The sequence below is a fragment of the Malaclemys terrapin genome, chromosome 2 (assembly GCF_027887155.1).
Source record: "Malaclemys terrapin pileata isolate rMalTer1 chromosome 2, rMalTer1.hap1, whole genome shotgun sequence".
Taxonomy (NCBI): domain Eukaryota; kingdom Metazoa; phylum Chordata; order Testudines; family Emydidae; genus Malaclemys; species Malaclemys terrapin.
Window position 1 is genome coordinate 139,965,861 of NC_071506.1, and position 23,628 is coordinate 139,989,488.

General features: G+C 43.3%; 2 protein-coding genes across 2 annotated transcripts in view; one reads left to right on the forward strand and one right to left on the reverse strand.

Moving 5' to 3' along the window:
• The window catches only part of SLC4A5 (solute carrier family 4 member 5), a 125,929-nt gene extending 121,909 nt beyond the window's left edge, over positions 1–4,020 (forward strand). The window contains exon 28 of the mRNA XM_054018141.1: positions 3,932–4,020. The gene's annotated coding sequence lies outside the window, so the exon portion shown is untranslated. The remainder of the gene's footprint in view (positions 1–3,931) is intronic.
• Positions 4,021–6,530: 2,510 nt separating this feature from the next.
• On the reverse strand, positions 6,531–22,348 carry MTHFD2 (methylenetetrahydrofolate dehydrogenase (NADP+ dependent) 2, methenyltetrahydrofolate cyclohydrolase). The gene is made up of 8 exons (XM_054018142.1): positions 22,184–22,348; positions 14,550–14,734; positions 13,943–14,065; positions 12,895–13,047; positions 12,698–12,805; positions 12,128–12,220; positions 10,306–10,431; positions 6,531–9,307 (listed from the first exon to the last, which is right to left on the reverse strand). Exons 1-8 carry the CDS (start codon positions 22,300–22,302, stop codon positions 9,168–9,170), a joined length of 1,047 nt encoding a protein of 348 aa, XP_053874117.1. The 5' UTR covers positions 22,303–22,348; the 3' UTR covers positions 6,531–9,167.
• Between the last annotated feature and the right edge of the window lie 1,280 nt (positions 22,349–23,628).

A 23,628-nucleotide genomic window follows, 5' to 3' on the forward strand; every position in this document is an offset into this window, starting at 1 on the left:
TTGCACAATGCTGCACGTAATAGAAAATATGTCCTTCCTGCTCCTTGCGCTGCTGAGCACTGACCTCTGCTGTAGCGAATTCCCCAGGCTGTCTGTGTATCTGGCAAGTGCAGGTAATACGGTGTTTCTGCATCCCCTTTGTCATGCAATATGTCTCCGCTTTCCAAACTGGCACGTGGAGACCCAAGCCCCATTGGCACACTCTCCTCTCCCTGCAGCTAACGCTCCACTGGCCACTCTGCAAATGTGTGGATCCACTCTTCCCCCAGGACTGTTTTGCCCTGGTGCAGGTGTTGACTGGCTGGGTCGCAGGCCGAGATGCTACTCTGCAAGTATTAGATGCAGTGACCATGCATGAGTGTAAGCTGAACGGTGTGATTCTTAGTCTGACATTTCTAGCACCCCAAAGCTAGTACACACCTCTGTAGTGCATTGGTTAGCCGGCATCCCGACATATAGTGAGGGGGGGATAGCGAGAGTTTCTGGGCCTGGTGGTTCCTGAGGGATCGTACCATGAAATGTTTACTAATGCCTTGGCTTTTTTGGGGGGGGGCGAGGGGGTGGAGGGTGTAATCCATTTACCAATAATCAGATGGTGTTTTATTGGGACGGGGAAAGGTCAAAAGGCCTAGAGGTCAGGTCAGATACTGGGCCGAATTATCCAGAACTCAGCAAAATTTGGGCAGGAACTCTTGCTGGACAGAACATTCACTTGTGAAAATTCTAGTATCTCCACTTCCCTGTTGGGCCAGAAATATCCCAGGAAGACGCTTTCCCATCTGGTAGTTTAACACAGTTGGGCCCAGAATGAACCCTGTCAAAGCAACAGCAAGTAGCTCAGATGCTATGGTGTAAATATCTAGGGCACTAATGCTATGAATGCCTGTAGATAGTTGTATAAATACCTGGAGGGATGATTGGCTGTGTAAGACAGAGCAGAATGCTAGTTGGCTGGGTGAAAATGCCTAGAAAGGAACAAGACAAGTTTTAAGGTTGTTTTATTAAGTACCAATTTTTTTTCCATCTTCAGATTAGGTGTGATCTGAGTATAAGGTGAAGGTTTGTTCATATTTTCCTTCTACTATATAGTGTGGTACAGTAGACCTGTCTAGGAGAAATGGAATGGAGTTACAAAAGGGAAAGTTTAGACTGAATACCAAGAAAGAGCTTCCCAGCAGTGAGATGCAGAATCTTCTCCAGAGGGTAAAGGGATGGGAGCCCCTTCACTTGGGCCATTTGTAACTAGACTGGGCAGCGCACTAGGAAATGGGCTGTAGACAATAATTGTGCATTGGCGAAGGGGATGGACCAGATTGTCATTGGGTTTGATCCTTCCTTTGATGGCAGTTTGGAGTTTGTAAGATTTGGCTCTAAATTCTTAGGAATCCTGTCTCCAATCCCTCCTTTCCAAGAACTTTAATGCTTAGTGCTACATGCGGCAACCATCCAGCTGGATTTTGGGAACTCATTTTGGGAAGACTATCCGCTTACTTGACTGAATAACTTGTGGTCCCACTTTGAATTCATTGGATTGTTGAACCTCCGGTTCTCTTCTGTCTCCTCCTTTCTTCTGTTCCTGTCTTACTCCTGCTTCACGTGAAGTTTTTGACCCTGATACTGAAGCCCTTTCACTTCAGAGCACCTGCATCTGCATAATAGCAGTATTGCCAGCCCCCGGCTTTTGAAATCATAAATTGGCTTAAAAAGCATGAAATTAAAATATTTTGGTTTTGTTTTTCTTTCTGCTTTTAAGAGTCTTTAGGGTTCATATTTTCTTGCCTTTCTCCTCAGCCATGAGTGCTAGAAACTTCCTCTCTATTTTTAATGAAAGCTGAGCTTCTCACCTACTCACATGATTCCACGAGCTGGGGCTTTAAGGAAGACATCAGGTATCCAAGACCTGTAATAAAATCATGAGAGTCGGCAACACTGAAATAGAAAGAAACGGGCCTGAGCTGCAACATTCAGGTCCAGATCCGCCAAAGTTCAGAGCCAGGGTTTTGGCTGGGCCTACAATAAATATGGCGGGCCATTCACAGAGTTTGGATCTGCTCTTCCCCAGGACTGTTTTGCCCTGGTGCAGGTGTTGACTGGCTGGGTCGCAGGCCGAGATGCTACTCTGCAAGTATTAGATGCAGTGGCCATGCATGAGTGTAAGCTGAACGGTGTGATTCTTAGTCTGACATTTCTAGCACCCCAAAGCTAGTACACACCTCTATAGTGCATTGGTTAGCCGGCATCCCGACATATAGTGAGGGGGGATAGCGAGAGTTTCTGGGCCTGGTGGTTCCTGAGGGATCGTACCATGAAATGTTTACTAATGCCTTGGCTTTTTTTGGGGGGGGGAAGGGTGTAATCCATTTACCAGTCAGGCCAGGATGCTTTCAGCACTGCAGTCTCTCCTGGCATCTGGGGTTTTGGTTTGGGGTCAGTTCCAGTATTCTGGTTCATGTGCACATGCCTGGTTGACATTTGCACCCAATGAGACGCGTTTGTATTGTCTCCACTTCACGTGTGTCCTGTCTAAATGCTGAGGTTTTGTTCGCTGTGATGGAATTTCTCCAGCCAATGGGATTTGCATTGTTGATTGTCTAGTGCATACGAAAGCTTAAGGCTTTGTTGTTCTAGGATGGGAGTTTCAAAGGTAGCTACATAACTTAGGAGCACAAGTCCCATTGACCGTAGCGCCTCTACGCCTTAATTTAGCCCTCTGTATATTGGAGATACTTGCCTTTCTTTGAGGTGTGTGGTGAAAATGTTGGCTTAATTTTTAGACGTGCCCAATCATTATGGAAGCCTTCATTTTTGGGTCCCAGTTGAAACATGCAGGACTTCATTGGCAGAGGACTTCATTGGCATTGTCAATTTCACGGTCATAGGATTTTAAAAATCATAAATTTCATGATTTCAGATATTTATATTGTGGAGGGTGGGGGTTGCAAGGTTAGCCTTGCTTCTGCTGTCAGAGCTGGGTGGCCAGAGAATGGCAACTGCTGGCTGGGAGCCCAGCTCTGAAGGCAGAGCTACCGCCAGCCACAGCACAGAAGTAAGGATGGCCTGGTATGGTATTGTCAACCTAACTTCTGTGCTCCTGCCTTCAGAGTTGGGCCATTGGTCAGCAGCCGCTGCTCTCTGGCTGCCCAGCTCTGAAGGCAGCGCAGAAGTAAGGGTGGTAATACTGCGGCATCCGTACAATAACCTTGTGACCCCCCCCTGAAACTCCCTTTTGGGTCAGGACTCCCAATTTGAGGAACACTGGTCTCCCCTGTGAAATCTGGTCTTTTGTGTGCTTTTACCCTGTTCTATACAGATTTCACGGTCCATAACGTGTTTTTTATAGCCATGAATTTGGTAGAGAATCAATAGCCCTTGAAATTCTGATCATATTCAGTTTAACATCCTTACAATTAGGTGTGTGTATCATTTTTGAACAGCTGGCCAACAACATTATCTTTCTCGTCATATCCTGTAGCTGAGAGTTCCATAGATTAACACATGGGCACAGCATTTCCTTCTTTCTTATTAGATTTCTGTCCTTTTATTCTACCTCCCGAGCTCAGAAAACATGGAGCAGCTCAGGGAGTGTTTTGAAAAAGATTTGAACATGAATTAATATATGGGACTCTTCATCTTTTAAAGTACTTTACAAAGCTTAACTAATCCTCTCAAGACCTCTGTGAGGCAGGTATTCTCTGTAGTAGAGCTGGGCTTAGGCTGCACATTTGGATCCAGGTTTCCCCACAAGCTCCTCATTATACAGGTGGGGAAAATGAGCCACGAAGAACTTGTCCAAAGCTCTAAGTAGCCAGTGTCAGAGGTGGGATTAGATCTCAGGATTTCCTCCCCTCCCACCCCCCTGTTAGATAAAGACTATGGCTTTAACCCAGTCTCATGGATTGTAACTCCTTTTTTGTGCCTTCTTCCCTTCCAGTATTACGCTTCACCTGAAGATTTCCTGCCCATCATCTCCTGCGTTTAACTACTCCCGAAACCCTCTCTGCGCCGTGCCCCAGGTGAAGATAGAGATGGAGTCGGACTATGAAGACAGTGACACAGAAAAGCACCCTCGGGACATGGGCAGCGAGACCACATTGTAGTCCCACACTGTCCTTCCTTTGTGATGATATATAAATAAGAAAATTGGGCCTATTTTTCTATGTGACAAACTGAGGAGATCATTGGTCCCAGGACCCATTTCTCCATTAGCTTTTAGCAGAATAAATTAGAACTGCTGTGGAATTCCACCCCGTTCAGTTGGGCCAAGAAACCACCGCCAGCTTCAGAGCAATGCTAGGAATATGGAAATGGTACTTTAGGACTCTGGTCCCTGCAGTAATAGGGGACATTAGACCCTGGGCGGTTGCTGCTATTTCAATGAAGACTCTGAAGATAGCAGGGCCACCTTCCTTCAGCATCTGGACCCTGACATTACCAGCATTGGAGAGCCACGCCCTTTCCAGTGCAAGCTTCAACTCCACCATTCTTGTGTAGTCTGTATCCCTATTAGCGTTAGTTGGCCCAGGGAGGATTCACAAATGCTTGAGCAATAATCTGTGACATTCCATTGGGGATGGGGGGGAGATTTCAGGACTGTAAACTGCAGTTTATTGCATGTTTTACACACCATATGCAGCAAACAATGCACACCCCAGAAACAAAACTGGGCTAAGAAAAATTCCCTTTTTGGGACGTTATGGAATGTTTAGACTCGAAGTGGAAAACTTCCCTGGCTGCTGCTTAAAAATACAGCCATAGCCCTTTCACACTGCTTCTGTCCTGTAGGAAGGTTTCTATATGAACTCTGTGTTACCCCATGGCATTCACTCTCCAGAGCTAGGAGCAATTTTAAAGGGTTAGGCTTGTAAAAAGCTAAACTCAGGCACTACCAACCCTCTCTCTCTGCTGAAGTTATAATGATACTGTTCTAAGCAGACTTAGTCCATGTAACTCCTATTGTTAATGGAGAAACTTGTAAGAGGTTGACACACACAAACTGCCATTGTCCAGGCCAGTCAGGCTGAACTAGCCCACCACCAACCATCAAAGCTGACTCCACCCATGTCAGCTGATGTACTAGAAAGTCCTGTGGGTAACCATTACAGGGGCAATGACTGTCTAGCTTTTACTTTGCAGCATGTTCTACTCCAGCAACAGTCTTCCTCGAAAGGACCATCCATACTTTTGCTCAACCCAGCCACATACAAATAACTGTCTGGAAGGTAAGAAGCACTTATGGGCTGTGAAATGTTTGGTTAATCCTAGGGTTAGAGATGGAAGAGCCCTAACTACTCTAATCCATTCCCTTCCAGCCCAGGCATTATCTAAACAGGAGTGGAGAAATCCACAGGGTGGTATTTTTATGATACATGCCAGAGTCAGCTCGACAATAGAACTTCCTCCTCTGAAAGCACAGGCCCCTGCCACTGGAGCAAAAGAGGGATTTGCTGTTACAGCATGTCCTATGACAATTGAGCAGTTATGATTCCATATACTAGCCAGGTGGTAGCAACAGCAGTCCTGCTGGAAAGTGACTTACATGGCCTTGTCAGTTAATTTTTTAACGAGGAATGAATGTTTGATAGGTCAGAGTGGATTGCTGGCCTTTTCCCTCCACTAGGCTAGTGAGAAAGAGATAGGGATTACAGACAGCTCAGTTAACTGTGGGGGTGAAACCAAGAACTTGTGTTGTTGGAATTAGAAGGTTCCATAACTTGGGTGAAAGGCAAATGTCTGCTACTTAGCCTCAATGTAAGAGAAAAGTAGGGTGGTGACCATATCTTAGCTAACCATAGGCAAATTGTGTCTAGAAGGGGCAGTGATAGACATACATGTCTATTTGTGCCAGTTTTAATTAACAGTTGAGTTGATATACTTCCCAGTTTAGTCAGGGGAGGAAGGATACTGGGCTCAGAAAAGTTTCTGCAGCTGCAGATTTTAGTGCAACTCCACACCAATCTCGGTTAAGTCAGTGACTTGAAACGTTTAGTTTTTTAATTCAAATTATAAGGTGCAGCCTTTGGCAATAGTCCCTTGAGTGCTAGTTACAGATAAAACAAAAAAAATCAAGGGAAGCCCTTTCTTAAGAGCCAGTTCCTACTTTTAATTTTCAGTCCCCCGCCCCCATGCTTTCAAAAGCATTAAGGGGCAGGAAATTCAGTTCAGTTACATTGGTGCAAATACAGACCTTAGGTTATTTTGCATTTGAGTTTAGTGCACAGCACTTGAGGTGTTTGTATAAAGATAAAAGCTAAACCCTTACAGTAGGGCATCTTCCTTACTATCACTTTTGCCAGCCCTTGCTTCCTCTACAATTGCCCCTCCCTTAAACATGGCTTTTGCACATACTGCCAGATGTGAGCCTGCTTTGAACTGATTTTTAGAAGTCTCTTTCAGATGTGAGTGGGTTTGCTCTGAAGGGCCTGTTACTAGTTAATCCTTTCAAACTGGCAGCTGGATACTGTTGCAGTGGTTAATATGTTACTGTACCTACTCATTCATTGGTGCATTTTTCAAAAAGGAAAGCAACAAAATTGTCTTGAGGGTTTTTATTTTTTTTAGAAAAAATGCAATTGTAAGCCAAGTTCAGAAAGAAATGGAAAAAATATCAGCCATTTAAGATTGCTGCAAAGAACAAGTCCTCAGTGTTTTGTTATAAATTCCACCTGCATGCATCTTTAAGAGCAGGCTTCATGGTTTTTTAGGATAAAAGAGTCCTGTTTCTGACAAAGTCCACTCTGCAGGGGTTCTGGAATGCTGGTTAAATATTGCAACTGCTTTGAACCTTAGAATGAAACAGATGCTGGTTCTTTGTAAATATTTAAGTGAAATCCAACAAAAGAAAACTTGAATTCAGTTTCCTATTTATAGTATTTTCTAGCTTGAGTACCCAGCAAGACTGTTTTTGAATGTGAGATTAATAAAACAGTATTACTCCAGTTGACAGTTAAGTGACAGACACTTAATTATTACATGTTAAGGTAAAAACTATTTGAACTTAAAGGTGGTTCTGTATATTTTCTAGTTTATTTTGTATCAGTCTTGTCTGTGGTAGCTAAAGCATGATAGGCTTACAAGCTTAATTACTTTTTAAAAGGTTGATCTACTTTATGCAATATGTCTGTTCAGTTTCAATGTACAAAGCAAATTGAAAAGGCTTTGTTGACTCAGTTAAGTGTTCATGTAGCACGAGAATATGCTTGACTTTTAAATCAAGGAAGCTATACAGTACAGTTTGTTTTAATTAAATCCATGCAGTTTTCAATGTCACAGGCTGTTTACACTTTTGTATATGCAAAGTGATTTGAAGAGTACCAGACTTGCAGTCTATTTGCTACTAAATACAGTAGCTATTTTACATTTCATTAACAATCCAATAAATCTCATTAAATTCTCTTCACTTTGTGGTGTGTTCATGATACAAACCTAAATCTTAACTTCCAGAATTTCACTCATCAAAAATGCATCCCTCCTATACAACAACCTGCTAAGACCAGTCTAGTGGAGGTGGTGGTGAAATCCAGGTAACACTTATATGACTAATGGTGTTGTTGGGCCTACCAGCACAGTAGTTTACAATGAGACAAGCCTTCAATTCTTGGAGGCGCTCTCAGCTCCAGCAGGTAAGGCAGCAAGTGATTTTATATATATATATTTTTTTTTGCTCACAACAAAGGTCTCTCTTCCTCTTAAGAGATTTGGCAGCAGGAGCGGGTTTTGTTTCAAACTACTTTCCAGGACACTTGAGGCTTTGCCTTCAGAAGAAACACATGACTTGCTGTAGAGGAAAGTGTCTAGAAAGAAATGTAAAACCAATCTTCTTCATCCTACTTCATATGAAGCTGCAGTCCACTATAAATGGTAAGAAACTTTAAAAGTCCCTTTTGTACTGATAGCATTGAAGAAGCTATTCTGCAAATTTTGGTGCAACACAGAGATAAGCAGCAGAAATGAGTTTAAACTACAATTCATTTCTGCTGCAGCAGCTTCAACTACAGCTGACCTTGTACTTTGAAACAAAGTTGGAAGCTATCTCCTTAAAAAAAAAAAAAAACACACACACACACACAGCAGTCTGCTTCTTTGACAAAAGTGGAAGTGAGTTTAGTAATTGCAATCAAATGACTGGTCCAGAATAGACAACCAAACCATTTGGTGTAATGGCTGTCTCTGACCAGAAACAAAGTCAAGTGATTTAGCTGTGTGGAAAACAGCTATCCCAGCTCTTTTTAGGAAAGTGATACACCAAAACAGTAGTGAATTTAAAAGTAGCTTTTGAGTAATACCAGACCAGAAATTATCCAAGGCAACTATATACAGATCGAATGCCCTGCAGCAATTTAATTGGCAGGCTATATGTTCAAAAACATAACATCTGGGCTGTTACTCACCCATCCTAATTATTCTGAGACCAAGCAATTATTTTTTCAATTATTTTTTAATCAAAGTTAGCCTGGGTTATTCACTAAGCATTTTCAGGTCTCACAGTGTAGTGGAAAATATCACATCCAATGCAGAGCCAACAGCCACCTCTGTTCTTTGGCTAAAGAAAAATAGTCGCATTGTGCCTCAGTACTGAATATTGGTCTAGCTACATACCAATAGCTGGGAGAACTGTTTAGCTTTCAACTTGTTTGCGCTTATAAGATGTCTTAGCAGGATTCAATGCTACCTAGATTTGAGCTAGTGTCCAACAGTGCTAGCAAACAATCCTGTAAATGTGGTCAAATTTCAAGATCTATGAAAGCACTTTACCTTGAAGATCATTATTCTTTCACTGTAGATGATACTTTTTCCAACTTGCTAGCTTCACATATCCTGTGTACTATAAATTCCTGTATAAGTGACACTGTCATAGCATTAAAATCCCTTGCAGCTGATTTTCTCCATCCTGCAAGTTTTAGACCTCTCAGAATGTAACTAGTTTAAATATTAAAGAAACCCAACTTCGCTGGGAATCATTAGAAACTAAACAGATGGAGTGACCCGGGTATTTAGCTGCTTAAAGCCTTTGTATACAAATGATTGTATACTTATGCTTTAAATAAATATCTATGACTTCAAAGTATCATTGAATTAACTTCTATACAATAAATAAAAATATTGCATTTCTATCGGCCTGGTTTTGGGAGTTGATTTGGAATGTTATTTTGAAAGTTATAAGTCCACCATTAAACAGTTAAGGCTTCAAGCTCTTTAGATTTCAGCATTTTCTTTGCCGCAATAATAGTATTCTTCATCAGCATAGCAACTGTCATGGGCCCAACTCCCCCAGGGACTGGAGTGATGTAACTGGCTTTCTTCTTTACTCCTGCAGGAAGGAAAGTTAGAATTAAGAATGGTGCATCGCACTTTAGAAACAGGCTTTCAAAACCTGTGTCCTATTGAGAAGCTGCACTAACAAGCAGAAATATTGACAAGTCATAACAGGCTACATTGAAATGAAAAATGCAGAAGTCTGTTAACAACTAATGTGTAATCTAGTTCTTAGTGAACTAGGCTTGAATGTCAGCAGAGTAATTCAAAACCAGCAAAGACCATCTGTAAGTCCCACGCAGTTTTGTGTAGATCTAAGAGGAGTTTAAACAGTCTGAACATGTGCTGTCTCTTGCCTTTTCTGGGACAGGGCACTGGCAGCAGTAAGCCTTAATACTTAAACCTAACATTACATACAACTCTTCAAAAGACAGTTTGATTCCATGATCAACGCATGTAATAAGGTGTCTAAACTCAAAGGCACAGCAAGTCATCAGAAGGTGGCAATCCTGCATACTATCAGGTGAAGCATTGAGAAAGGTTTCTCTGTGCAACTGTGAAAATGGAGTTAGATCAAGTGACTGAAAACTGCAGATGTTTATGGCATGTCAATTGCCCTGTGGTCCATGGTATAACAGGAAGCACTGTTCCCAAAGTATTTCTCAAGTATGGTATGAGATCAAATTCACGATCTGCCCTACAATGTAGGAAAGAACTTCTCAATGTCAGTCTAAATCAGTTCAGTCATATAAGTGGGGTTTCTCTGCTCTTCTAAATACTCATTAGTAAATACTAAATACTCAAGAGGGATCGCTCAGTGCAGAGGAGGGATAGCTCAGTGGTTTGAGCATTGGCCTGCTAAAGCCAGGGTTGTGAGTTCAGTCCTTGAGGAGGCCACTTAGTGATCTGGGGCAAAATCAGTACTTGGTCCTGCTAGTGAAGGCAGGGGGCTGGACTCGACCTTTTGAGGTCCCTTCCAGTTCTAGGAGATGGATATCTCCATACATTATTTATTTTTTATAAAGCAGTAGATACAAAAAACAGCCTCTGTACCTTCAAAATCCACATCTCCAACTAGTTTTGACTTCGCAGTAACAGGATCTTGCACTCTGTTTATCCCAACATCAATAACTGCTGCTCCTTCTTTAATCATATCAGCTGTGATCAGATTAGGAATACCTGAAATTTAAAAACCACCAACCAATTACACCATGTTTAGTTGCTACCAAATAAAATTCACAACTGTAAAACTAGTCAATAAGCCCACTGTAAAGAGACAGAAAAGCAGATTCTCAAAGCTAAAATGTAAGTATGTCCATCCACACCATCATGCATTACCACCAAAAGCATTTTACAAGATAGCTTGTTATTCTACTCCATTTTATGGATTATGATCAACAGCTGGATTTGTTTTAAAGTCCCTTATTATGTCCAAATTTACAGAATTATGGGTAAATAATTTTCAAGTAGAAAAAAGTTAAATTTACTCCAAAAGAGCTATCAAGTAGCTTAGAACCAAAATATTTTATTTTTTAAAAATTAAGCATTTCCAAGAACTCAATTTCAATTAAGTTTACGTAACCAGTTCTTCTGTAGTGGTACATGTTTGCCTTGTATTAGTACAGGAGTGTGCCAAAGTCATCAAGTGAATGTAATAACACTATATCCAGAGGAAGAAGTGAAATTATTGGGAAAATCCTCAGTTTTAGTGACAGAAGGCAGTCCTGCAAGAGCATGTAGAGTCCATAGCTATCAGTGCCAGAAATGTGGGCAAATAGCAACTGATGGGGTGGAGCCATGCTTATCAGGTTCTACCAGACATTTAGGATGGCCAGTTACAAATTTATGCAACTCAAAAGTCACAAGTATCCGTAAGAAGAAATAGTTCATTCTTTAGTGACTGCAATTTGGTTTCAGTAACATTGCCATTGAATGACCTCTACACTGCATTTGGTTTTCCTGATGTCACATTACAGATCTACATTAAAAATGCATGCCTCTTAAAATTGACTGTTTCACTCCTTGTGTGCTTCCACCTTCAGCACAATCACCTTTTTCAGTCCCTTCACTATTCTGTTCTGTGATTTTTAGCTCACTCAACCCTTTCTTCCTTCTCCTCCCGTGTCCTCATGGCTCCCACGCACTCATGCCAAAGTTTTGCTGACGGCCCCATACTTCGAGTGGGCTGCCACCACATGTATGGTTCCATGGCTAAGCAGAGACCCATTGAAGCTCCTCTGCACATGTTCTGTTCATGACTGCACTAGACAAAGGAGACAAGATGAGCAGGGACACGGGTCCCACAATCTGAGCTATTCCTGGATCGAACCAGATGGCATAAGCTACTGCATGACACATCACAGAACATTAGCATTGCAGTTCAACCTGACCCTCCAGCATCAGCCTCTCACAGGCTATAGTAAAATAGGTCCCTAGCCTTACGGATTTTCAAATACAATTTCACAATGTGATTGTGCTGCCCTTTTACTCAGATACAGCTGGGAACAGGCAAGTCATTTATCAGAGAATGATTCTTCCAGGTTCATTTAAAAATTAACAAGCTGGGTTGGCTCCAACAGCTCTGTTATATAGGAGATCAGAAAGGGCTCCCCAAACTGTTGCAACTCAAGCCAGCAGTCATCTGGAGTCCCTCACTCAAACAACTCCCTCTGGCTGCTCCTTGCAGCAGCATGGAGTGGCTGTGCAAGTGCCATCCAGCCTCACAGAGCACAGACTGCACATGTAGCATGGGGACACTGCACCAAGACCTGAAGGCATCCTCAGTACACTGATTCCTATATAAAGCAGCAGCATTACAGCAAGTTTCTCCCTTGTGGGAATCTTGCCTTTAGTGCAAAGAGTTTAATGGTCTTACCTGCAGCTGCTACCACAATATCAGCCAAAATCGTGTGTTGCTTGAGCTGTTCCTTAGGAGTGTAGCGATGTGATATTGTTACTGTTGCATCACCTGCAAGATTAGTCATAAGGAGCATTTACTCAGGTTTTGATATGAAAAATTCTAGCTTTTCACTCTGAAGGGTCCCCCACTGATTTACAATCTGCAAAGATCGTAAGTTCAGTGTGTGGATCACCACCATTGCTTTTCCCATATGGTTAAGTGGGCTGGGGACAAGGCCCTCTTACTGAACCACTGATAGAAAGGGGGGAAATCACGTCACATCAATAAACTTGAGTGCCATGTATTTACTCAAGGACAACGCAGTTAATGTGTTTACCCTTACAAGTGCCATGAGACCTTTAGCCACAAATTGGCATGTCCTGCAGTACATACCACCATCCTTACTAGAGTGATGAGCAGTGATCCAGTAATCAGGAAACTATTGATTAGTATTACGTTCTACAGCACTCGTTCTTTTCTGTGTCTACCCTCTTAGTGGACCCATTGTGACTAGCCTGCAAACTCTCACAAGAACAGAGCTGTTACCTCCAGGGCGCTCATGTCTGCCGTCGGTATGCAGCAACATTGCAATGGGCATTCCAACGTTCTTTGATCTGCCAGCCACTACTACATTCTTCCCCAGGGTTGGGATTCCTAAGGGATTGGAAAAGAAGTTAACTCAGTCAACTTTAAACTGCAATGGAGATGAAAAACACTTACAATGTTGCTCTTATGACCCCTACCAGTTCTCTTGATGATTTCCCACACACCCCAAGGTGTAGCTGGCAGCATTGAATATTGGTCCAGACACATGCGCCCCACATTCACCACATGAAAGCCATCAACATCTTTTTCTGGGATCACAGCATTGCAGATCTTTCGCTCATCAATATGCTCTGAAAAAAGTAAGTGTCAACATTAGGGTCCAACCAACTCCATTTAATCAGCTGAAGAAAATGTAATTAGCTGAGAATGATCACTTTAGCCTCTGACTTACACTGTACATTCTTCCACACATCCCCAGGTAGTAGAAAACCATGAGCCTATTCTAAAGCACTATGGCAAACTTGAGGCTACCCCATGTAACTCAACTACCAGATATTCTGTGTAAATATTTCTATTGCAATCTCAAGTGACTATATTACCCCAACAGATATATGAATTTGACAGGCTTTCCATAGTTCCTTGAATACAAGCAGGGAATTAACCATAGGGACTTCAAATTTACCCTGTGCATTCAATATTTGTTGCAATGAATGTGAAAATATCCCTTAAAATTTGAAGATGGTACTTTTAGACCACCTAGATTGCAGTTGTGTATACAATGCAGTCCCAATAAGCAGCCACTACTCCAGAAAGGTGAAAACATATCTAACCTACACCCATGTCAACTGTATGTACACATTCAACTGCTACTACAAAGGAAGTCAATAAACCAACTTTTCTTCATTGAACAGCATCATGGCAGAATGCCATTTCCTTCATATGCTCACACACAAGAGCCACGGAAGCAGCAATGTCACAGCAGGTTCAGGGCAGAGCCAGACTCTAATTTGATCCCGCACCATATACAAGACATTTGAAAGCTTTCTAGGTAAAGATGCAAACACAGTGAGCTTGTGGGGGGGGGGTGTTGGGGGGGAGAGAGAAGAGAAAAAGTGTTGACTGGAGAACGCACTGCCCTCGATTTGGTAGGTCTTCGCTAGACCCACTAAATCAACACCCACTGCATGGATCTCCCAGTAGTGAAGACAAGCCCAGTAAGAGCTCCTCAAAATCCCACCAACTCACCAGGTAAGGGAAGCTGCACTAATAGGCCATCCACATTGGTGTCATCATTTAGCTTGCTAATCAAATCAAGCAGCTCCTCTTCAGTGATGGAGGCTGGCTTCAGGATTGTTTCACTGCTGATTCCTAGAGAGTCATTTTAAACACCACATTATTAGAGAGGGTCAAATGTAGATTAGTCTGGAAACGAACATTCTTAATTCATGCTAATTTTTACACTACAGAAATCATCTCTATTGACAAGTTTAAAAGTCTCAATCTTCCATTAACAAATATTATATACCATGGACTTCAATATCTTCAAATAGCAAGATGCAAACCACAATGCTCCTTCTTAGTCTATGACTCAGATGAAGATGAAGTATTGCATTCAGGGCTGTACCTCAATGTTAGATGAAAGCAGACAGACCACACTGGAAGATGTGGTGGGTTCACTAGGGCCACTACACTAAGTGAAGTGGATAAAAGTCTACATGGGCAGCAAGCTGAAAACTGTGTATCCTCATCCAGCATATGAGAAGCCCAACTTAAATTGGGGTCTTAAATTAGTTAATGATACTCATTGTTAAGTGTCCTATTAGGGCACAAAGACAGGAGTGCAAGAACCTACCTACATCAGCCGCTGCTTTGGTTTTGTTAAGTACATAGGAGTGACTTGCAGGATTTTCTCCTACTAGAACCACACTGAGATGGGGTCTCTTGTTACCAGCTGCTACCCATTGTTCAACCTCATGTCGGGCTTCCTGTCTGATCTGCTGAGCCAGCTTTCTTCCAGAAATTATGACTGCATCATTTCTGAAAAAAAAAAAAAATAAGAAAATGTTATCTAAGCAGGGAACCCGTTTTAAAAACATTCACTCCATATTGAGTTTTCTACCCAAGCTTCATCCCGTTTTAGTCAAGAAAAGAATCTAATGTAGGTCATTACAGCAGTTGCTGTTGTACTCAGTTAGACCTATGCACAAATATTATATTCCATACTTAACATTTGTATAAAACCCATTTCAAGTGGCCAATACAATAATCAATTCTGCTTAGCTAGATATCCTGTTTATTAGCAGCAAAGTTGGAAGAGAATAGATTTTTCTGAGGCAAATCAAATGATGCATACCCAAGCCAATAAATTAAATTCCATTCCGCAATTTTGCTCTGAGAAGCAATGAAATTTGAAGACCATTCCTAGGCCAATTTGTTTTCTATTTGCTGACAGTTCATGTAATATGAGAAAGTTCATGGATTGCTCTCTCCTGGAAAGCCATGCTCCAGTCATGCTTTTGTCCAGTTTACATTTTATATTCTAAGTTAGCAATCAAGCAAATAAAATTCATATTGCTAAATAATCCTCTTCCCCTCCCCGAACACAAAGGACTTAATTTCACTTTAGCAGAGTTTTCACTATAACCAAAATTCTTTGAAACAAAATGTGGGATTTTCAATTTGCTTCACTATAAATGGAATTTCACTACAGCCAAGTTCTACTTAATCATTTTTAAATTCTTCAATTTAACACTTAGATCTTTTAAAGTGGATAATTTGCACAAGCTAAAATTGAAGTCCATAATAATTCCCTGTCAAAAACCACAGCATATTCAGAATAATGCAACTATGCAAGTTTCTTGTTTGCCCTTTACTCAGATTTCATATTCCTTTACTAACCACTTTCCACTGAAGTTTATCGTTTTACCAGAATAATGTCTTAGATACATATTATCTTAGAATTTGTTGCCAACAAATATTCTTAAGCTTGTTTTTAATTATCTTAATATGCAAGTACTGTTGCAAAAACTAATATCAGTGTCATGAGTACAGCTTTAAAAACAGGCTACTGACATTTGATCAATATATGAAATTTTGCTGAAGCAGAGAGAATAAAATACAAGTGTTTATCTTTGACATTTGAGTCATATTAAAAAAGCCCCCTACATACATTCCTGGTCTATATTGGTATCAGGAATACATAACTATTGCCAATGCATTCCAGGAAACTGGATAACCACACAGTAGGGAAAGCTGACAGAAATACTACTAGCCAAAGGGGTTACACAGCTGCCAATTTACATTAACTGAAAGGCTACACACCAACTTCCTTTACCTCTGAACTTTAGGAAATGTATTAATATCACAATCTGAATAAAAAGCAGTTACTCTTACCAAGAGCAAAACTTACAAAATATCAGTTTTGTTCCTTGTAGACATTATTATGGTCAGCAGCAGGAACAAGGGGTCATGATACTGAGTTTTTCATTCAGTGGCAACTATAATTAGGACCCTACCAAATTCACCTCCATTATGGTCAATTTCACAGTCATAGGATTTGAAAAATTGGTAAAGTTCACGTTTTCAGGTGTTGTAACCATGGGGGGCCTGACCCAAAAGGGGATGGGGGGGTCGCAAACCTGTTGTAGAGGGGTCATGGGATTGCCACCCTCACTTCTGTGCTGCCTTCAAAGCCGGACAGAGTGGGGATGAGGGTGCGGAGATATCTGCAGCCGGGAGAGATACCCAAGAGCAGCCCTGCATGGAAAAAGCAAGTCCTGTCCTGCCCCAGCCAAACCTGGACTACAGCTAGGAGTCCCCTTTTCTGGGGCGCTTCCAGCAGCACTGGGAAGATCGGACAACTCCACAAGTCTCCTCCAGCTGCAGGAACCTCTGGGGCTGCTGCCCAGTCCCAGAGTGTCCTGCAGCAGGGGGAGGCACCCGGGGGTGGGTCTAGTCTCCCCCTGCCCTTCCCCCCTCCCAGCAGCTGTGCAGGGGATGGATAAGTCCTGTCATGCCCCAGCTGGAGCTAGGAGCCCTCTTTGCTTGGGCACTCCTAGGAACAAGGGGACATCGAATTCATGGAAAAGGGCTTATTTCACAGCCATGAAATTGGTAAGGCCCTAACTACAACTCTTGGCCAGTGCTCGTGAAGAAATGTGAACACTGCTTGATGCACAGGCCGTGGGGAGGGATCCAAACAGGAAATCTGTCCAAATTGTGTAAACTCTACGAGTCATTCTGACTGATCTAATACATCAGCATCACATGCAAATGACTACCAGGGAAAGCATGATGCACAATACTGTGGTCAAATACTTGTCTCCACCACAGCTGGGCAAAAAAATCCACAAAGGAAAAATTTATCAAGCCTCTTACAAGACAAATTCAAATTCAAGCTTCAGATACTATTTTAAACTAGCTTTAAGCTAAATCATTTTAAGCATTGTTTTAAGAGAACCAATTAAATTTGCTATTTTCAAGAACTGCTCTAGGCTACTTTCCAAAATTATTCACCTTGTAGCTCTAAATTTAGCCAAGTACTTTACATTCAGATAGCCAAAATGGTCCACAAATTTGATTTCTAGGGCTGCTCTCTTACCATCTAGGAAGGAAAGTCATTGCTCAAATAGATTAGGCTAGCATTGTCAAAAAGGGGGAAATCTAAAAGGCTCTCCTAATTTGCATTACTGACTGTCTGATATCAAACTTCCCCCTTTCAACAGAAGTTGTAAGAGCACTTCAAACATGCATTAAGATTAACACACACACACACAATATTCCATTTTTCTAGATTGCTGAACAAAGTTTTAAGTGACTTTCCCCTCAAGGTCATACTGCAAGTCCTGCCCTCCACTCCTTGTTTTAACCAAATGACAACCCAGTATCCTTTGAGGGTACAATCCCAGACCTGGAGCTTTAGCCATGGGTCCGTCTTTCATTAGGGCCCCAATGAGAGAAAGTAGGCTAGAGGAACCATCACACAGATTGTGTCTGGTTGAAGGGAGTTCAAGGCAGAAATTGATGCTTACACAAATGTAACCCCAAGGAGATTACCTAGATTCCTGGGGCTCTGTGTGCTGGTTGATGAGGGAGAGGTATGCTGTCCCTGGTAGGGAGGGGGAGCCAGTCTGCTCCGCAACCAACAGAGAAAGAAACTCTTCCCAGGGAGTTCAGGAGAGGGAGAAGCCATTTTGGAGCAATCTGGACTAGCCACCCAGGGAAAGGGCAGGAGTGGCTGTGTGGGGAGCTAGTGAGTCCCCCAGGCTTGCATGCAAGGTTCCCCCTGAGAACTGGCCTTGGGGACCTGAAAGCAAGATCCCTTAGCTTGAGCTTTTCCAGCTCCAAGGTGACTTCCAGTTTGTAGAGCTTTGTTGGGGAAACTTCCCCCAGCCAAGCTGAGCTAACCTTCCAGCTCCCTAGGTGAGATCGGTCACCACATGGCCAGCTCTGCTCTGGCTGCTAGTTCAAGGCTGCTGCCTGCTGAGAGTATGTGAGCACTAGGGTGGGAGACTAAAGTTTGGATTTTAGTATAGTTTTGTAATCTGCACCTTGAGCCCTTAGTGGTAAGGGGAAATCCTGGCACCAGAAGCAGCCTGACTCCTGCAAGAAGAGGACACCTGCCAGCAGTATCATCAGCCCTTCGTGGTGACTGAGGAGTCCAGAGCCATCTCTGAATCGGAGGATCATTCACAGTTGTTAGTGCACTCACAATCTTTTAGTTAGCTAGTCAGGGAAATTGTTTGGGAGACCCCTTACTCCCTGAACTGCATCCTTTAACCAGGGGGTAAGGATTTGGGGATTTTGTTAACCTGCTGCCTATTAACTCTGTGGAGGGACTTATCACCTTATCCCACTTGAGTGTCTCTTGGGCTGTACTGAACGTAGTCAGCCACGTTGTTCACTGCTGCACAGAAGATATCATGGTTACAGATAATCAAGGGCATCTATAAAGTACATGTACCAACAGGACACTAATTTGGTATTTGTAGTATCAGATCACATGATGGGAAATTCATAGGTATTACCAGCATGGGCATCAGTAACCCTGAGAATAGTGTTTTACCCGGTTATATTTATCTTCAATTTAATATAATTACTGTGTTAAATATATTGTGTGTGTTTGTGTTATTTCTTGGAAGTCTCCAACTATCTGGCAAGTAAGCAGGGGTTACCCTGTGATTAGAATCCCCCCCCCCCCCCCAGCTGCCCTGGTGACCCTGACAAGGGGAGCAAGCGGGGTGGAGGCACCGCTAAATAAATTCATATGGGAAGAAAAAAGCTGTACCCTGCTGAATGGCAGGATCCAGAAGAACCGAAGCACGTCCATCAAAACCCATAAGGAGATTAGCTCTAAAGGAGGTAACTGGGTGGATGGGGGCACTACACAAAGTAGCTTTGGGTGTGAACATTTCTGTAGGACAATCTGTACTCTAACACACTGCTGCCTCAGACGCATTGTTTGGAGATTTTAAATGTTTCTCCTTATATTCTTTTGGGGCACAAACCTCATTTAAATAATTGGATTATCCATCTGTCCAGTAAATTTATTGTGAAATTAAGTTATACCTAGCTGACAATCCCAAAAAGCCATTGCCTAAGGTAGTCAGATAGTTTTTTAGGTACTACCAAATATAATTGAGATTATTCCCTCTAACAGGGAAATGAGCCTACTGGCACCATTTCAAATGCTAAATGTTTTAACCACAGCACTAAACGCTGATTACTATCACATGAACAGTAAGTCACAAAATGAGTTTTGGGAAGTGCAGCAAGCTGTCTTCTACTATAAACAGAGTTAGAAGTTCATAAAAGAATCTAAGTTTCAGTCAGAGCTGCAATGTATCCCTTGTCAGAGAGTCTACAGGAATGCCTAGGCAAAACCTTGGCAACAGCTTTTCATTATATAGCTCCTTGACTAGACATTAGGCTTGAGCAAAAGGGGGAAGGCAGGGTATAGGTAAGAGGTGCACAGGAGCACCAGTCTTCCCCCCTCGTCCGTCCCCCCCCCACACACACAAAATTTAACCCCGATCTGATTGCAGTTACATAGATTGACATCAGTGGAATAATGTTCAGATTCATATTATAAGACCAGAACATAGTTCCATATCTATTGGAAGGAGCATTAACCTCCCTCCCCTCCCCAATGCCCCTCCAAGAGAGTCAAGCCCTGAGATATATCAAAGGCTAGGTCTACACTACCCGCCTGAATTGGCAGGTAGAAATCGACCTCTCGGGGATCGATTTATCACATCCTGTTGGGACGCGACAATCGATCCCCGAATCGACACTCTTACTCCACCAGCGGAGGAGTAAGCACCATCGACAGGAAGCCGCAGAGGTCGATTTTGCCGCCGTCCCTACAGCAGGGTAAGTCAGCTGCGATACGTCAAATTCAGCTATGCTATTTGCGTAGCTGAATTTGCGTATCTTAAATCGACCCCCCCCCCCTCCCCCCGTAGTGAAGACCTGCCCAAAAAAGAGACTAAGGGTGAAGAAAAGTTGGAAGTACTCCTTTAAACGTCTGAAAAACACAAATTAGGCACTTTGTGTCTTGAGCAAGCCAGAAACAATTTTAATACACCTGAGACAACACCATCTCACTGGAAAGCAGTTTTGCCAAGTTACAGCACATAGTCACAATTTTCTGTGTGAGTTCCTGAAAGGGGAGGAGCAGTGGAAAAATCTCAAAGCTAGACTGACGCAAGTACTGTAGCATAATGTAATTCCTGAGTGATAATGGAAACCACAGAAAAAGAAAGGAGGACAAAAATACATTTCTTGCTACTGGGAAATGAAGGAACATTCAGAGCTGGGAAACAGGTATTTTGAGGAGTAAGAAATTTTTGGCTCCCCTCACATACCAATAATTTAATTAATACATACCATTTTACTTAAAATATACAATTCATTCACACTTGCAAAATGCTACTTTCCTAACCCAAGTGATTTTTTGACAACCAAGTTAAGATTTCTCATCAGGGTGAGAGCAGGTGAAATTTGTATGTCCGGGCGTGTAAATTTTCATGGGTTTACTAATAAATTCTAACAACTCTGTAGGGTGGACAATTAAAACTATATCATGCATTAGGTTCTCAGATTTGCAAACAAATTTGAATTATCTAAAGAACCTCCCTTTCTGGTAGAATGATCTTTGGCCTGAAACGAAAGTTCTTATGATGATTTGTAAGGAGAATTCTCCCCACTCCTTTTAGATTTTTCCTCAGCACTAAATAACTCTTCATCCCCTCCACATATAATTACATTTAACTCGATTACACCTGTGTCCCCACCACCACACCAAGAGTGTTACAAGGTAGTGGTGGATCCAATTACAAAGTGAGACCAGAAGGGCAGCTGGTGCTTTGTAGGCAGCAAGGTCAGGGTGTGCCCTGGATCTTGAGTATTAGAAGCAGCTGTTCCATGCAAGCAGGGAATAGGATTTCATCAGCCTGCAGATCTGCTAGCTGCCACTGGGAGTATTCAACCAAAGCAAACTGGCTAACAGAGCAGAAGGTCCCATTCATTTCAGCAATACTGTACTTTACGGGCAACACAAGTATACAACAGCAAACCTGGGTTTCAATTTGGGTAAATACAAGTCCCAACCTGACAGAAAGATTCACAATGTTTGGGGTTTAACATCCCCCTCCCATGCATCTAGGTGCCTCTGACACAGCTTTCCAGTGTTTGGGGTTTCATCGCCACCGTACCCTTATCTGTCCAAGATGGGGGTTACAATCCCCCGTAATAACTGCATAGTTTAGACTTCTCAGTATGTTTAGACATTGCTCCCTGATGCATTCAGCATCTATCCTGGACAGGGCATCAGTATTTGTGGTTAGATCCCCAATATATCCACCATCTGCCTGGGATGGGGATGCCCAGTTTGGTTTTGCCCCTGGCTGGGTGGCTCCATGATCTCTCCACCCAGAGTCAGTTTTTCCTCATTGCTTTTTCAATGGAAAATTGTGTCATTTCTCAGACACCAAAGAGATCACTCCTCCACCTCACCCCCATCTGCCCCTCAGCACCCTGGCTGCACAGTAGCACCTCTCTGGGCTTTACATTGCCAGTTACCCATCTAATTCAGAGTCCCCGAGCCTACATTACATGATCCCCAAGCAGGCCCCTCTCTTCACGTCAGAGGAACCCCCCTCTCGCCCAGCCGCAAAGAGACATCTCCCCAACTCCCCCTCCCCACCAGGGAACCCCCTCTCACCCCCCCCGCAAAGCGAGTATCCCCACGTTCCCCTCCCCCAAGGGACCCCTCTTATTGCCCCCCACAGACACACGTCTCCCAACTCCGCCCCAGGGGACCCCCCTTTCGTCCCCCCGCAGAGACACCAACTCCCCCCCCCAAGGAGCCCCATTCTCGCCCCCCCGGGGACGTTTCCCCAGCTCCGCGCTCCCCCGCCCCCGGCACGTTTCCCAGCCCTTCCCTCCCTTCGGACGTCTATCCCCCTTTCCAGCCCCCCCTGCTACCTGGGCGCGGTGAGGTGCAGCCGACGGGAGCTCAGGGCACAGCAGCAGGCTCGGGGAGCTCGTCCCGCCCGGGCCAGGGCTCGGAGCAGCAGGCTCGGGGACAGCGCGAGGACCACCATGGCTCAGCTGAGGAGAGACAGGCACACAAGTCACACGCAGCCGTTCGTTCGCGCGGGGAACCAACAGACCTGACAACCCCCCCTTTATATAGCTTCGCCAGACCCACCCCTATTGGCTGCAAGAGCGCCTATCATATTGCGTGGAACATACCGGCCCCACGCTGATTGGTGGTCCACCGGTGACGCAGAGCTGAGGGGAAACAAGGACAGGGAGCGGGGAAATAACGTAACTGGACCAGGATTGGTTGCGATAGTGATAACGTAAAGGAAACTGGATAAAGGGATCTGATTGGTGGACACAAGGAAGGGGCGGGATTTAACACTGGTATTGGTGTGTGATTGGGTCAAATAAAGGGACGCACTTGGGCCTGGCTATGTACGATTAGTGAAAAGCTAAGCGAAGAGCGGGACAAAACACTGGTGCTGGTTTTTCATTGGTGAAAAAGGGAGTAAAGGGCGTGGCTACTGGGCTATAGAGGGTGTGTCTTGCTAGTTGGCTGGCTGTAACTGAGTCTGAGTATTGCATAAGCCAGAAGTGGCCGCTATGAGGCGGAAGGACGATGCCTAGATGCCTGTGTCTGAGCTCAGATGGAGGTGAATCAGGCTGGCTCCTGCAAAGAGAGGATAGCCAGCTAGTGGCTGTGCAGGCTATGCCATTACTACAGCAGAGGGAGCACCTGGCCACAGCTAATACCCTCTGCTCAGCATAGGAAAAGGAAACATTGAGAAAGGGCAACAGGATAAACCCCAGCCCTTCTTGTGAAACGTCCCATATAGGTTTCAGAGTAGGAGCCGTGTTAGTCTGTATCTGCAAAAAGAACAGGAGTACTTGTGGCACCTTAGAGACTAATAAATTTATTAGAGCATAAGCTTTCGTGGACTACAGCCCACTTCTTCGGATGCATATAGAGTGGAATAAATATTGAGGAGATATATATACACACAGAGAGCATGAACAGGTGGGAGTTGTCTTACCAACTCTGAGAGGCCAATTAAGTAAGAGAAAAAAAAATTGAAAGTGATAATCAAGATAGCCCAGTACAGACAGTTTGATAAGAAGTGTGAGAATACTTACAAGGGGAGATAGATTCAGTGTTTGTAATGGCTCAGCCATTCCCAGTCCTTATTCAATCCTGAGTTGATTGTGTCTAGTTTGCATATCAATTCCAGCTCAGCAGTCTCTCGTTGGAGTCTGTTTTTGAAGTTTCCACTCTATATGCATCCGAAGAAGTGGGCTGTAGTCCACGAAAGCTTATGCTCTAATAAATTTGTTAATCCCATATAGGGGAACGTCAATCACACCATGAAGAACAGAAGTACTTGTCA

Excerpts from the sequence above, each read along its gene's own strand:
- MTHFD2 (XM_054018142.1), bottom strand. The coding sequence starts at position 22,302 with ATGGTGGTCCTCGCGCTGTCCCCGAGCCTGCTGCTCCGAGCCCTGGCC. Across the intron at positions 13,048-13,942 it reads AGTGCAGCTTCCCTTACCTG|AGCATATTGATGAGCGAAAG; the intron begins GTGAGTTGGTGG and ends TACTTTTTTCAG. Across the intron at positions 10,432-12,127 it reads TATTGTGGTAGCAGCTGCAG|GTATTCCTAATCTGATCACA; the intron begins GTAAGACCATTA and ends TTTAAATTTCAG.